This window comes from Nanorana parkeri, unplaced genomic scaffold (assembly GCF_000935625.1).
Source record: "Nanorana parkeri isolate BGI_ZX_2015 unplaced genomic scaffold, ASM93562v1 scaffold2082, whole genome shotgun sequence".
NCBI classification, from domain to species: Eukaryota; Metazoa; Chordata; class Amphibia; order Anura; family Dicroglossidae; genus Nanorana; species Nanorana parkeri.
Window position 1 is genome coordinate 115,566 of NW_017308350.1, and position 13,016 is coordinate 128,581.

General features: G+C 45.4%; 1 protein-coding gene across 1 annotated transcript in view; it reads right to left on the reverse strand.

The window, feature by feature from the left end:
- The window catches only part of LOC108800617 (syntaxin-binding protein 5-like), a gene marked incomplete at its 3' end in the record, with an annotated part of 121,709 nt that extends 109,746 nt beyond the window's left edge, over window positions 1–11,963 (reverse strand). The window contains exon 1 of the mRNA XM_018572599.1: window positions 11,642–11,963. Coding sequence (XP_018428101.1) covers window positions 11,642–11,857 — 216 coding nt within the window. The remainder of the gene's footprint in view (window positions 1–11,641) is intronic.
- Window positions 11,964–13,016: the final 1,053 nt, after the last annotated feature.

Here is a 13,016-nt window from a genome sequence, read left to right on the forward strand (position 1 = left end):
TCAAGTGATGTAATTATAAGTGACAGCACACGGATCTCATCTTATCATTTCTATTTTATAGCGGGGGGGGGGGGGCAGGGCACGATTAAGTGACAGGCCGGCTAAGCTTGCTGGTGGTGAAATTCAAAAGCAAACTGCAAATATATATATACAGAGTATATATTAGGGATGCACCCATAGCGATACTAGCATCGGTGCCAAGTATTGTACTCGCCCAAATGCTCCGATGCCACTTACTGTATCAGGAAGCCGGGCAGCGCGTCATTACACGCTGCGCGGCTTCCTGATTGGGTATCGGCGATTCCCAAAAAAATATCGGTACTCAATACCGAAATATTGGTATCGGTGCATCCCTAATTATATATATATATTGCACACCACAGTTTTTTTTGTGGGTTTTTTTTTTTTACTTCCACCGCTCCAAGCTTGCTCCTGTGATGGACTACAATCTCAATACAAACTAGTAGTCCCATCAATTGAGCCATTTTTTAAAATGTATTTGATTTTTTATCCGATTAACCGATTATTCGAACTTAATAATCGGCTAACTAATCGATTTTGAAAATAATCGTTAGCTGCAGAGCTCTAGTTATGATAAACAGTTTAAGTTGACTGGAACAACATTCACCATATTTATTCCCAGAGAATGTTTGTACAAGTCATTCTGAATTTAGAAAGCTGGTCGGATGACCAGTGAAACATCAAGAAAAATACAACAAATCCAGTTGCTTTGATTTATTTTGGCAGATATAACATGACCTGGATGAGTAGGAACCTTCACAGACTAGTGCAAAAGAGCTTCTAGGATCTGTGAAGTTGGTGGAAGTCGCTGAGCGACTTCAACATCTGCACCCCCCCGTGCGCCTTCGAGCTGTAGGGAGAAGAGGTACCGAGGTGGATAGATACTGTTTTATACCTCTCAGTGCTTCATCAAGAGTTTTACTTCATCTTCTGAGAAGTTTGCCATCGCATTATGAATCTCAAATTGAAAGCCTATCTCCAGGAATAGAACAACTCCCATTGCAGTAGGACTACTCCTGCTGCACTGCAAGGGTTAGCTGCTCCTTATTGTCTAGGGGAGACAAGAGAGCTGCTTTCCAGCTTCCTTGTCCACTCCTCCCATACTCGCCTCCAGGACTTCTCTAGAGTCTCTCCCATCCTCTGGAACTCTTTACCCCAACCTGTCCGTCTATTTCCCACCTTGAATGCCTTTAGGCGTTCCCTAAAGACTCATCTCTTCAAGGAAGCCGATCCCACCTCAACCTAACCGCTCAACCTTCACATTCTCAAATAATTCATCCCCACACAGCTCCCTCCTCATGTATAATTTCCCCATCCTCTTTCAGATTGTAAGCCCTCAGGGGCCACAGGCCCTCCTTACCATCTTGTCTTGAATTGTAATGTCTTCCTTATATTGTAAAGCGCTGCGCAAACTGTTGGCGCTATATAAATAATATGTAATAATAATAGGGGGGCTGTGTATAGGACTTTTACTTACTTAAATCCTGCTCCTCCTACAGATGGCACTCTCTTTTCCTCCCCTACGTTCCAGCTTGTAGACTCTCCCTCAGCATCCTGACATATAATGAAGGTCTATGAGCATTGCATTGTCCGTCATTATGTCAGTGGGCTGCTCCTCATCAGAGCAGAGGGTGAAAGAGGCCACTGCAAGGGGAGGTGTAATCACATAATTCTAAAGTATTTGTTTACGTACCTATCTACCCCACTCCACCCCCACCCCACCCCACCCCTCCACCCCCAAAAAAAAAAGCTGCACTTTCTCTTTAAATGCCTGAAAGCAATCCTCATAATAGCAAAAAAGAGACTTTTATGAGGATTGCTTTCAGGCATTTAAAGGGAAAGTGCAGCTTTTTTTGGGCGGGGGGATAGAGTAATGTTAGCCCACAGCAAAGACCATCTCACAGACTCTGTTGCATTGCACAATAGTGGCAAACTAACACGTTTATAATAGAACGATACAAAAATAAAATGAGACACGGATAGCAATATAGCAACGTATAATCCCAGAACAATAGGCACAAGTGCAGGAATACAATAACACCCGAAAGCAACACATCTGAGTGAGGTCTACGTGCATACCGCTTCATAACAAAGAAATCTACGATGAACCTGGCCCGGCTTTATTTAATGGACCGGAGGATTTACTTTTCAGCTTCCCATTTCTAACCTGCACTAGGATCCTGCGAGCGTGCATCGAGCTGCATGAGCCACCCGTGACCCGTGTATACTCTTTTGACCATTTTACATAACGTTCTCGGCATGTTTGCTTCTTATTCCTTTGCAGTTTAAAAAAAAAAGCAAAGAGTCCCCTGAGATTGTTGGCAGAAGATGCGTCTCGAGAGCCTCACGTGGCAGCTCCATTCCCAGGATGAACTAAGCAGTATCAAGCTGTCTGAGGAGCTCTGCTACATGACTTCCTCTCAGCAAATAAACCTGCCTGGTTCCTACACACAAATGCTGAAGGTTCCCTTCTGTCCGAACGGGCAATTCAAGATTTCATTTGCCTGTGTAGCGCCCTGCCACCCTATACTACGAATTGTAACGGATTTGTGCTCGGAAATGTCTTAAAATACCTTATTCTGAGAGTGGAAGTGCACTTCCTGCCCGCTCATCTCAGTGCACAGTATTGGCATAGATGAGTATTGGTCACATCCCTCATCACAGTCATGTTCACGCCACTTGTAGAGCGGAGAAAGGGAAGAGCTGTGCCTGACCAGGTCTATTAGGTGAGGGAGTACTCTGGGCAGTAGGGTTGCCACCTGTCTGGGATTCACCCGGACAGTCCAGTTTTTGAGTCCTGTGTCCAGGTTTCGGGCCAGCTGACACCGGGACACAAGACACTAAGTGCCGGCACTTTAAATTGCTTGCTGGGGACCTCGGCAGCCTTCTTGTGAGCCGCAGGTGCCTGTAAACATCTATGTCTTCCTGACACCACGCTGCCCGCCTCTGGACCCCTGGTGAGACACCACACAGCCCCGCAGAGCACTCCTGAAAGCATGCATAGCCCTCCTGAGACCCTACACAGCCACCTGAGACCCTACACAGCCATCTGAGAGCCCGCATAGCCCACCTGAAAATTGCAGCCACACACATACACACTCCCATTTAGAAAAAAATTATTTTTTTAAGGTCCGCCCAGTCTCCCTACCTTACTGGAGTGGATCCTCAGCCTGGGGTCCAGTGTGGGCTCCCTTGCGTGCCCTGTAGAGGTGCTGGGAGCCAGAATGTGACGTCACTCCGGTCCAGGCACCACTACAGGACACGTGAGGGAGTTACATAGTTACATAGTTACATAGTATTTGAGGTTGAATAAAGACATTAGTCCATCAAGTCCAACCTATTAGGATCTCATTCTAGGAGTACCCGTACCCCTGTATATTACGGTCCCTTAAGAAATCGTCCAAAAGTTTCTATGTAAGCAATGTATGTATGGATGGAGCTCCCTCGCGGCCGTACCCCCAGCCCACCCCACCTCAAGCTGACACCCGTGGGCCAGCACCAGCCCGCGATGGAATTATCTTTGGCCTGCATGATAATATTTAATTATCATTAGATCTGGCCCGCCGGTATATTGCCCACACTACGGAAAGCTCCAAGTGTCCCCAGAATTGGCGTCCCCCCCGCGCGGGCCTGCCGCTTCATTCCTGTGTCATAATGATGGTTGCCGATCGGCAGCTGCGCGGCGGCCATCTTTAAACCTTTTAGATTGTAAGCCCTCAGGGGCAGGGCCCTCCTTCCCATCTTGGTCTTGAATTGTATTGTGATTGTAATGTCTTCCTTATATTGTAAAGCGCTGCGCACACTGTTGGCGCGATATAAATCCCGTTTTGATAATAATAAGTGCCCTGCGGCTTCTGTAGGAAAGGCCCGCAGCTGTCCCTGCCTTGCCAGACCTCAGAGCAGGGATGAAGAGCTTATGGGGCCTGCGCAATGAGGAGAGCAGGCAGGGGAAGAATCCACAGAAGCGGGCACCAGATGGAAAATATTTTTTTGTAAGTAAATTCTTTTGTTGTAAATGCTCTGTACTATTTAATGTCTGTTTTTGGCTTTTATTTTTTAAATAGTTAGGCTATTTCTTAAAGAGAATGTAAACGAAAAAAGTTTTAACAAAATGTTTTAGTGTGTGTGTGTGTGCGTGCGCGCGCTCAGAAGCAAGTGGACTCTATCTTGGTGGGATCACCTAAACGCACTACGCAGTGCAATCTCATTAAAAGACTTTTTCGTTATGTTTGATGTTTGCTGAGGAAAGCTGTGTGTTCTGTTACCGCTGGATGAAATAAAAGCTGCTTATTTATGTCGGACTGTGTTAAAGACACATGTGTACCCCCAGAAAATGGCACTTTCGGCATTATGCCAAAAGTGCCATTTTCAGCCGTTATGTTTCGGCGGCCGATATATATCGGTGCATCCCTACATTTTTTGGCACTCATTATCCTGCTGTGTTTCTGGCTTAAAGGAGAACTATGAGGGGGGAGGGGGGGATGCTTTTCACTCACCTCATAGTTCTAGCCGACCTGTGACAATGAGACTGTCACAGGTCGGCTCAGTAGATCGGGAGGTGAGGGAACACATACCGGCGTTCGCTTACCTCTCGATCCTGTCACGGCTCTCTGCCGTGACAGGGGGAGGGACTGGATTCCCCCCACTCCCCGCTCCGATCCGCCAGCGCTGACTGGCGGAACGGACGGGGGAGGGGGCGGGTACAGCTGGCTCTGCCTCTAGATAAGCAGAGCCAGCTGTCACTCACGCAGCTGGGCGGATCCCGTCATCTACGTCGGGATCCGCTCCAGGTGCGGCGGTCTCAGTATACCGCGAGCTGTAGCTCCCTATATACTGAGCCTAGGGTGACGGGAGGACGCTAGTTTGTGTCCTGAGGAGAACTATGGGGAAAAACACTGACCTCATAGTTCTCCTTTAAATATCTCGTTAAGTATATATTAATTATAAATGTTATTTACGCCAAATACATTACAGGTTGTAGTTTAGGTATCTCGTGTCCATGAATATATATCATAAAATTGCGTTACATTTATGCGAGATGTTCTTCTTCTATATTTCTCTTCTGCATGGTATTAGTGTGTATGACGTCTTCACACACAGACATGGTTTAATTTTAGCTCCCAAACTGCGGTTTAGAGAGCATCAGATTCATCAAGTCTTTACAAAGTACTTAACAAGGTTAGAGCGGCATTCATGAAGTCATATGGGAGTGCTGATATCAGATCGTATAGAGGAATGTGTAGGCTGCCATGGCTGACCTCTCCTTGCTGGAGACAAATAAAGGGTCTATATTCCGAGAATAAAAAGGAAGTCTCCATTCTCTTGGTCTTTCCCTGCCATCAATCTTCTGTGTTCTTCCAGTTCTGGTTTGAGAATTGACCACCACTGAGGTTTTCTTAGTGCGGGTTTCCCTAAATGGGAGAGCTGGCCAATTGCTCAAATACTGCTAAAAGCTTCTTTTTCTTTTTTTTCCCAAAGCTACAGCCAATATTCCCATTAGGATCTTTATTCAACTGTCCCAAACCAGTGTTGAAGCTTTGCTGGCTTCAGGAAATCGTGCAGAGAGCGTTAAATGCTTTGTAATTGCCTGCTGCTGCTCCAGAATTGTGTCGTTAGTCCACATATTTCCATAAAAATTGCGTAAAAATTATCTCTTGCTGTATGCTTCCTCCAGAAACTCCATTTTAATGCCACAGCCGAAGAACAATAATGGCATCCTTATAGAATTGGCTCTTGTGTGCTTATATGTAATTGAATGGAGTGAAAGGGACTCAACGGTTGTATACAATTTGTAAAGTGCTGCTTACTATGATGTATATAATAATCCGGCCACTCGGTGTATATAATAATCCGGCCACTCGGTGTATAAATACAGGAAATAAATAATACTTTATGTTATCTAAGGGCAGACATAGAGACACATGCACCAAAAACAATCCCCCGTGAAATCACACCACATAAGAAAGTGCACAAGGGTGCAGTGGTCCTCCTCCGAAGAGGAAGGGTTTCAAATCCCTGAAGGCCGCGGGGTGCAAGGCTTCTGAGTGGGGCAAGGTACCCTGGTCCACCTAGGATGGAATAAGGAGGACCCTGATCCTTGTAGACCAGCCGAAGCCAGCCCACTAAGTACTAGGGAGGGCTCTCCCAAAGATAGACCCCCATGGGGAGAAGCAAGAGACCCCAGACACAGCTTTTTTTATAAACATGAGCACCTTTAAGCACATCTGAACCATGTACTTTCATAGCAGATACCATAAGGAGTCACCTCAAACTTGTAGAGTAAAGAGAGACCCCATGGGGAAAGACCTGAGACACAACTATTCTATAAACGTGAGCACCTTTAAGCACAAATGTAATGAGCTGTGTACTTTCATAGCAGATACCATAAGGAGTCACGTCATACAAACATGGGCACCTTTAAACACATCTGAACCATATACTTGCATAATCGATAACATAAGGACTCGCATCATAATTGTAGAGTAAAAAGAGACCCCCATGGGGAAAGACCCGAGACACAACCATTCTATAAACATGGGCACCTTTAAGCACATATGAACCATGTACTTTCCTAGCCGATATCATAAGAAGTCACTTCATACTTGTAGAGTGAAGAGAGACCCCACGGGGAAAGGACTGAGACACAACTATTCCATAAACATGGGCACCTTTAAGCACATCTGAACCATGTACTTGCATAGCCGATATTATAAGGACTCGCATCATACTTGTAGAGTGACAACTCAGATCCCCAGAGAGCTGACGGAGCTCCCCAGAAAACCAAATCTTTGTGGACGGGCAGAATAAGAACACTCTCTACTACAAGGAAGAGCTTGGTACCTATACGACCTATCATTAGGCTCAAGTATTGTCACATGGGAGGCATGCATGCGCCTATGCCGATAACGACCTTCAGAGAGTCTCCATTTGCACAGGTACTCTGAGGGTCTCTAGTATTGTGAAGCCGAATACCCTTATTTGATATTATACAGGTCTTCTTTATACCTCCGTTTGTTCTACCACACCACAACCTCCACTGACATACAGTTCCTGACTGCAGACTTGTGTACGCTGCCTTCCCAGCGTAACGCTGGACAAATGCCGTTTGCACAGCATTACCATAACTAGATAGAGCTGGGGAACATAGGGAATTCCTATGCACCATAAAGTGGCGGCAATGGTGTGCAAACATTCAGCTTTATGCTGGGAGGAAGGTTTGTACATCAGACCCATACAGAGGAAGGTGATTTTTACCCAACCAGCCAACAAAAACAAGCGATCATACTGAACGGATTAAATGCTCTCAACACTTCTAATGAAAATGTTCAACGATGGCTCCAACGACGTCGGAAAAGCCACAAGCACATGCAAGTAACTACACAACACCAAATATCTCCCACACACAGACTGCAGCAAAGAGAATATTTCCAATATGGGATCAGCAAACACTATTTTATACATATTTTGTGGCATTCAGACTATGAATGTCTATCAGCCACTCAAAGCATCAAATAAGAGTTGGGGCTCAGTCACACCAGCTGGATTGAGCTTCGCTGATCAATGCAGGCTCAACGGAGGATCAATGCAAGCTCAACACAGGGACACCGTGAGAGCAATTGTTCTCTATGCGCCCCATTCACACAATATGAGCGCACTGGTGTGAGCTGCATAATAGTGTCGCATCAACGCATCTTTTATGCAATGCACATATAATGCACGGCAGTTCGAGTTAATTGGAATTGGTTTTGTCAATTTTCAATAAAGTTAATTAAAAAAAGAAACATAAGCAATGCAATGCATTCTTACAAATGCATCGTAGTGCAGATGCACAATGCACAACACAATGCATGGCGCTCCAGGGTGCTGGAGTGAATGGACCCTTATGTGAATGAGTCCTTAAATAGGGGCTGGACACATCCCAGCAGGTAGGTAGCCAATGGTCCTTAAAAATTGCTAACTTTTGAGGTTTTCCTCAGTTGTTGTCAATGAAGCTGCTCCTAAAAAAAACAAAACATTCTACTGACTCCTGGATTGGACAGACTGTTTTTCCAATTCCATATTCATTCGTCCACCTATGCCCTAAAGTAACTACCGTAGTTCCTTCTGGAGGGGGGCTACGTCTGTTCCCCATGGTCCCTGCGTGTGTTGTAAAGTAGTCACCGCTCCAAGTTCCCCCCCTGGGATGGACTACAATCTCATGTTTAGTTTACTGATTTGTATTGAGATTGTAGTCCATCCCCAGTAGCGAGCTTGGAGTGGTGACTACTTTACAACACACACAGGTACCATGGGGAACAGACGTAGCCCCCCTCCAGAAGGAAGGACAGTGTCAGAGATGATTGGAGGATCTACAGCCGGGTGATACACAAATAAAATACATTGTTGTTCAGAGTTCAGGGACTTGAATGGATTTTTAAGGTTTACCTCCGGAGTTTAGTGTCACTTTAATATTAATATGATTATTATTATCACATAAGTCGGGCATAGAGCTTTAATCATTGTTTGCCGGAGATATACTGTATATATATATAGATAGCCAGTGTAAACCTTTATTTCCCACAAATTGGTATTTCTCTAAATTAAAATAATTCCGTCTTCATGACTCTATTACTCGTCCCCTCAATAGACACCTCAGAGACCCTCACAATGAACGCACCAAAAAAAGAACCTCGCGATATTATAATGAACCTCGGTAATCATTTTCGGAACCTCGCGATATTATAATGAACCTCGGTAATCATTTTCGGAACCTCGCGATATTATAATGAACCTCGGTAATAATTTTAGGAACCTCTCGATATTATAATGAACCTCGGTAATAATTTTAGGAACCCTGTGATATTATAATGAACCTCGGTAATAATTTAAGGAACCTTGCGATATTATAATGAACCTCGGTAATCATTTTAAGAACCTTGCGATATTATAATGAACCTCGGTAATCATTTTGCGGTCTGGCATTTACATATAAACCACCGCTAAAACTGATAACACAATACTTCATTGAGCCGATTCCGCACAATAAAAGCCGCAGCGGAATGAAACGCACCAATTTTTGTGAACGGCCCGCTGCTTTTGTGAATTGATATCTTCTTTGAATGAATGGATTTCTGGGTCCACTTAATTGCATTACCGAGGATTACGGACGGCGTTAATCAGAGAAGGTCAATGGCACAGCCAGGGTGGGCAGAAGCATTGAATATGTGAATCGAGAGCAAACTCCCCAAAAATCACAATTACATATTTAATGTTAGTCACTGCCCCCCCCCCCTTACCATCCTAAAAAAAAGCATTATGCTTTTCAAATGTATTGGATGCAAATCACATCTCAAGCTTAGCGGATAAATACAATACTGTCTATGAGATCGGCAATGCAAGATACTCCCCAGTATTCAGGAATAGCGAGTCCCCTGCATGGTAGTGTGTGTATGTAATCAGACATGGCTAATAAATGTCAATGCATCAAAACTGAGGATATTATATTACATTATTTGTCTGAATCCGTACAGACACATTCCCCATAGTCTGGGATTCCTGCAAATACTCTCCAAGGGGCTTCCAGTTATAAGAAGAATCTTCTTAGGCTGACCCAATGCTGGTTTCTTATATTACATGGGGACTCCAGGAACCAATCTACAGTTCCTGGTTGTGTTTTCGCACTGGATCAGTGTGGTCTCACTCTTCGTGTTGCACTTTGCATAACACAAACACATTTGAAAATCCAACAGGAAGAGGAGCCCCACTATCTATAATTATCACAGCAGATTCACAGTATTCAACACTGTCCCCCGAGAGAGAGAGAAGAAAGTGCTGAGTAGTGTGCCTCTTCGGCATCTACCAAAAACCAATAGATGGATTTCCTGGGACAGTCCTGCATCTTGGACCTCAGTCCCTATCTTGGACCCCAGTCCCTATCTTGGACCTTGGACCCTATCTTGGACCTCAGTCCCTATCTTGGACCTCAGTCCCTATGATGCAGGACTGTCCCGGGATCACGGTGTTATCCCTATTTGAATTGCTGTGCATGCAAGACATTTATGACATTGCTTGGCGCCCCGGCAAGCACGCAGGGTCCGGGCGGGCAACTTCGTTAACTAGGTTGGACCACCTGGACACTGGGCAGGCCTAAGGTGGACCGCAGGGAGCATTAACTGTGCCCTGGGGGCAGGGCCCAAAATTTTGGTACATATGCCAAAAACTAAACTCTGTTTTGGGTAGACTGACCCTTTAAACCGATGTCCAATCATGGCAACATTGGATAGAAGGCCACCAGCACTCACAAAGTTCAAAGTGTGAATTTCTATTCCTCTTTATTGAACATGCGTCATCAAAGCAGAAGCCAGCCCTTCGGGGGCCACGCAGGGCCCCTTCATAAGGGTGACATAGTGACCACTAGTTATCACTGCCAGCACCAGGAAGGTGGAAGGTTATAACGCTGTATGGAGTGCAAGTGATCTACTGCAACACTATCATGACAGCAGAGTAACGACCTATTTTTTAAGAGGAACATGGGACCATTACACTTTTTTAAAGTGTTTGGTAATCGGTAGAGTGTGGAAGGGTCAGTAGCCCGCCCGTTTGGGTTTATACTGATACGTGGAGCTAAATTACGGAGATTTCCCCTCACTTCCTGCACTGCTAACAAAAGTTAATTCATGGAAGCGAGGGGAAATCTGATACAGGGTCACAGATAGAGCTAAAAAGCTCCCGGGAGTCCTAGCATTCCCCCACTCTACTGAAAAAAAAACAAGGATTTGGATTTTTGTCGCTGTTGGAGATTTTTCCTCACTTCCTGTCTGGTAAATGTTGTCATTAGGGCAGGAAGTGAAGGGAAATCTCTCTAAAGGAACCCCAGACAGCAGCAAAGACCCAACAGACATTCTAATCCTTCCCATATTATCCAAAACTACGTCTTGGCTGGACTTACACCTCTAAACTCCTACTCACCACTTGCTTAGTAGGTTGCAATTCGCTCCATGTATAAAAGCTTTCTGATTTCCTATCTTTGCAATTGTCAAATCCATGTAGGAGGCCGGTGTTATTCCCCCGTGAATAACTGAAAAGACTGAGCATTAGTCTACACCAAGCAAGCAAAAATAAGCAGGCCGGTGATGTGCCAGAGATCGGTAGCTGCAGTTTTAAATATGTATGTTGGAGTGCGTTTAGTGGCTTTCATTAAAACATATTTTCGGGGAGACGAGTGGCCTTCATGGTGTCATTTCTGGTGACCTTCGGGGGGGGGCCATAGAAGTCACTGCAAAGAATACCAAAATGTGCGCAGCAATGCTCATTACCGCATGCATTGACCAAAGATTAAGCAAAGCTCAATCCCGCATGCATTGACCAAAGATTAAGCAATGCCCATTACCGCATGCATTGACCAAAGATTACACTGGGTGGTGTCAACGTGCATTACCGAACTTATAATAATACTTAGAAACTATACATGAGAAACAGATTTTTGTTACTTTATAAGAAAGCATACGCTAAAGTGCGGTCAGGTGTCTACAAATGAAGCTTTGGCCTGTAAACTGCAAAAGGACAGACCACAAACCCCCTGAGGCAGGCGTGATAACACGACACCTGACAATAACCTTTCCTGACAGATAAAGCTCATTACCTTGCAAACATGGAACTGTTCAGAGGTCAGACTCTCCGGTATTTCCGCCTCCCTGGGGGACACGGCAGATCCGAGCGATCCGGATGGATAAAGCGAACAGCCCCCGCCCGATCCACCGCCAACCCCGGCACCTCCGCCTACCGGTGACGAGGCAGTAAAACCGTCCAAAACTTTGAAGATCTTCTTCATCCTTGTAAACTGAGCCCCGATGTGCATCCCCTCGAGGAAAAAGGAGTCAATCCCAAATGACTTAGATGTACAGAAAAGGCAACAAAAAAAAAAACAAGCAAAGGTTGGAGTGGCTATGTGTGATTGAAGGAAAACAATGAATAAAGATCCAGAGTCTATGGATGACTTGCTGATGAGAACTGTGCAGGCTTTCCGGTGCTCCTCGCTTATTCCACCTTGCAGATAATGCATGTGCGTAATGCTTCTGTATAAAGGGTTCCAGCCCAAGTCCGTTCAATAGAACCCAGCATCTAGAGGTTCTGACGTATATTCCAGTATTCAAGTGTCATTTTGTATCAATGAAAATGTCCTTTTTCTCCGGCAACTATTAATAGGTGCTCCGCGTGTCACAACAGATGCAAAGATGATCAAATCAACCGGTTTTCATATCTTTCGGAATCTTCTCTGCGCCATTTATCCCATTGTTATGACTATTTTTCCATCTCTTGCCTCCACTTAAAACTTTGCGAAATGTCATTCGAGCCCAATAGCCTGTTAAATGTCTTCCTGGCCCGCAGAGCAGCGCATGGCCTGTACCTCGAAAACCGGATGTCCAAATGCGAGAGGGCAGAGCCCGGCACTGGCGACTGAACAAAGATTGTTCCCCCGGATGGCTCGATAGATTATTCTAGTCTGGACCACGAGCCTGGAATTAGCAGCGAGCCCTGGTACCGGATCCCTCGTTTACAAGAGCCTAGCGTTCCCGCTTAGAGCGGCAGGAAGAGTACCCGCTAGGCAAAACAGATTCCTGATTCCCCATTGTTCTAAAAGGAAGAGCGTTTCTTGCTGGGGGCTGCGTTCGATGCGTCAGCATCGTCTAGGAGAGGAAGCATGCACGGCTCTTTAATTGCTAATAACGAACCTGAAACAGATTTCTCAGTGGGAGGTCCTGTGCCTGCTACTGAGCACAGGCTCGATCTTCCAATAAAGACCCCCCCTGCAGATCTGTTAATATACTGTAGGGGACTACAGCACCTGCTAATGGGAACAGTCCCGAGACCCCCGAAGATGAATGCTGAGGCCGAGAGCAGACATCCAATTCAGCAGCGAGTGCCCTGGACAGCTCCTGATCTCCAGAGTCCCCCTCTTAGAATCCGGCAGCAGCTCTATAGGGCTGGAGCAGTTGCTTCAATCTCTTTTTACAAGT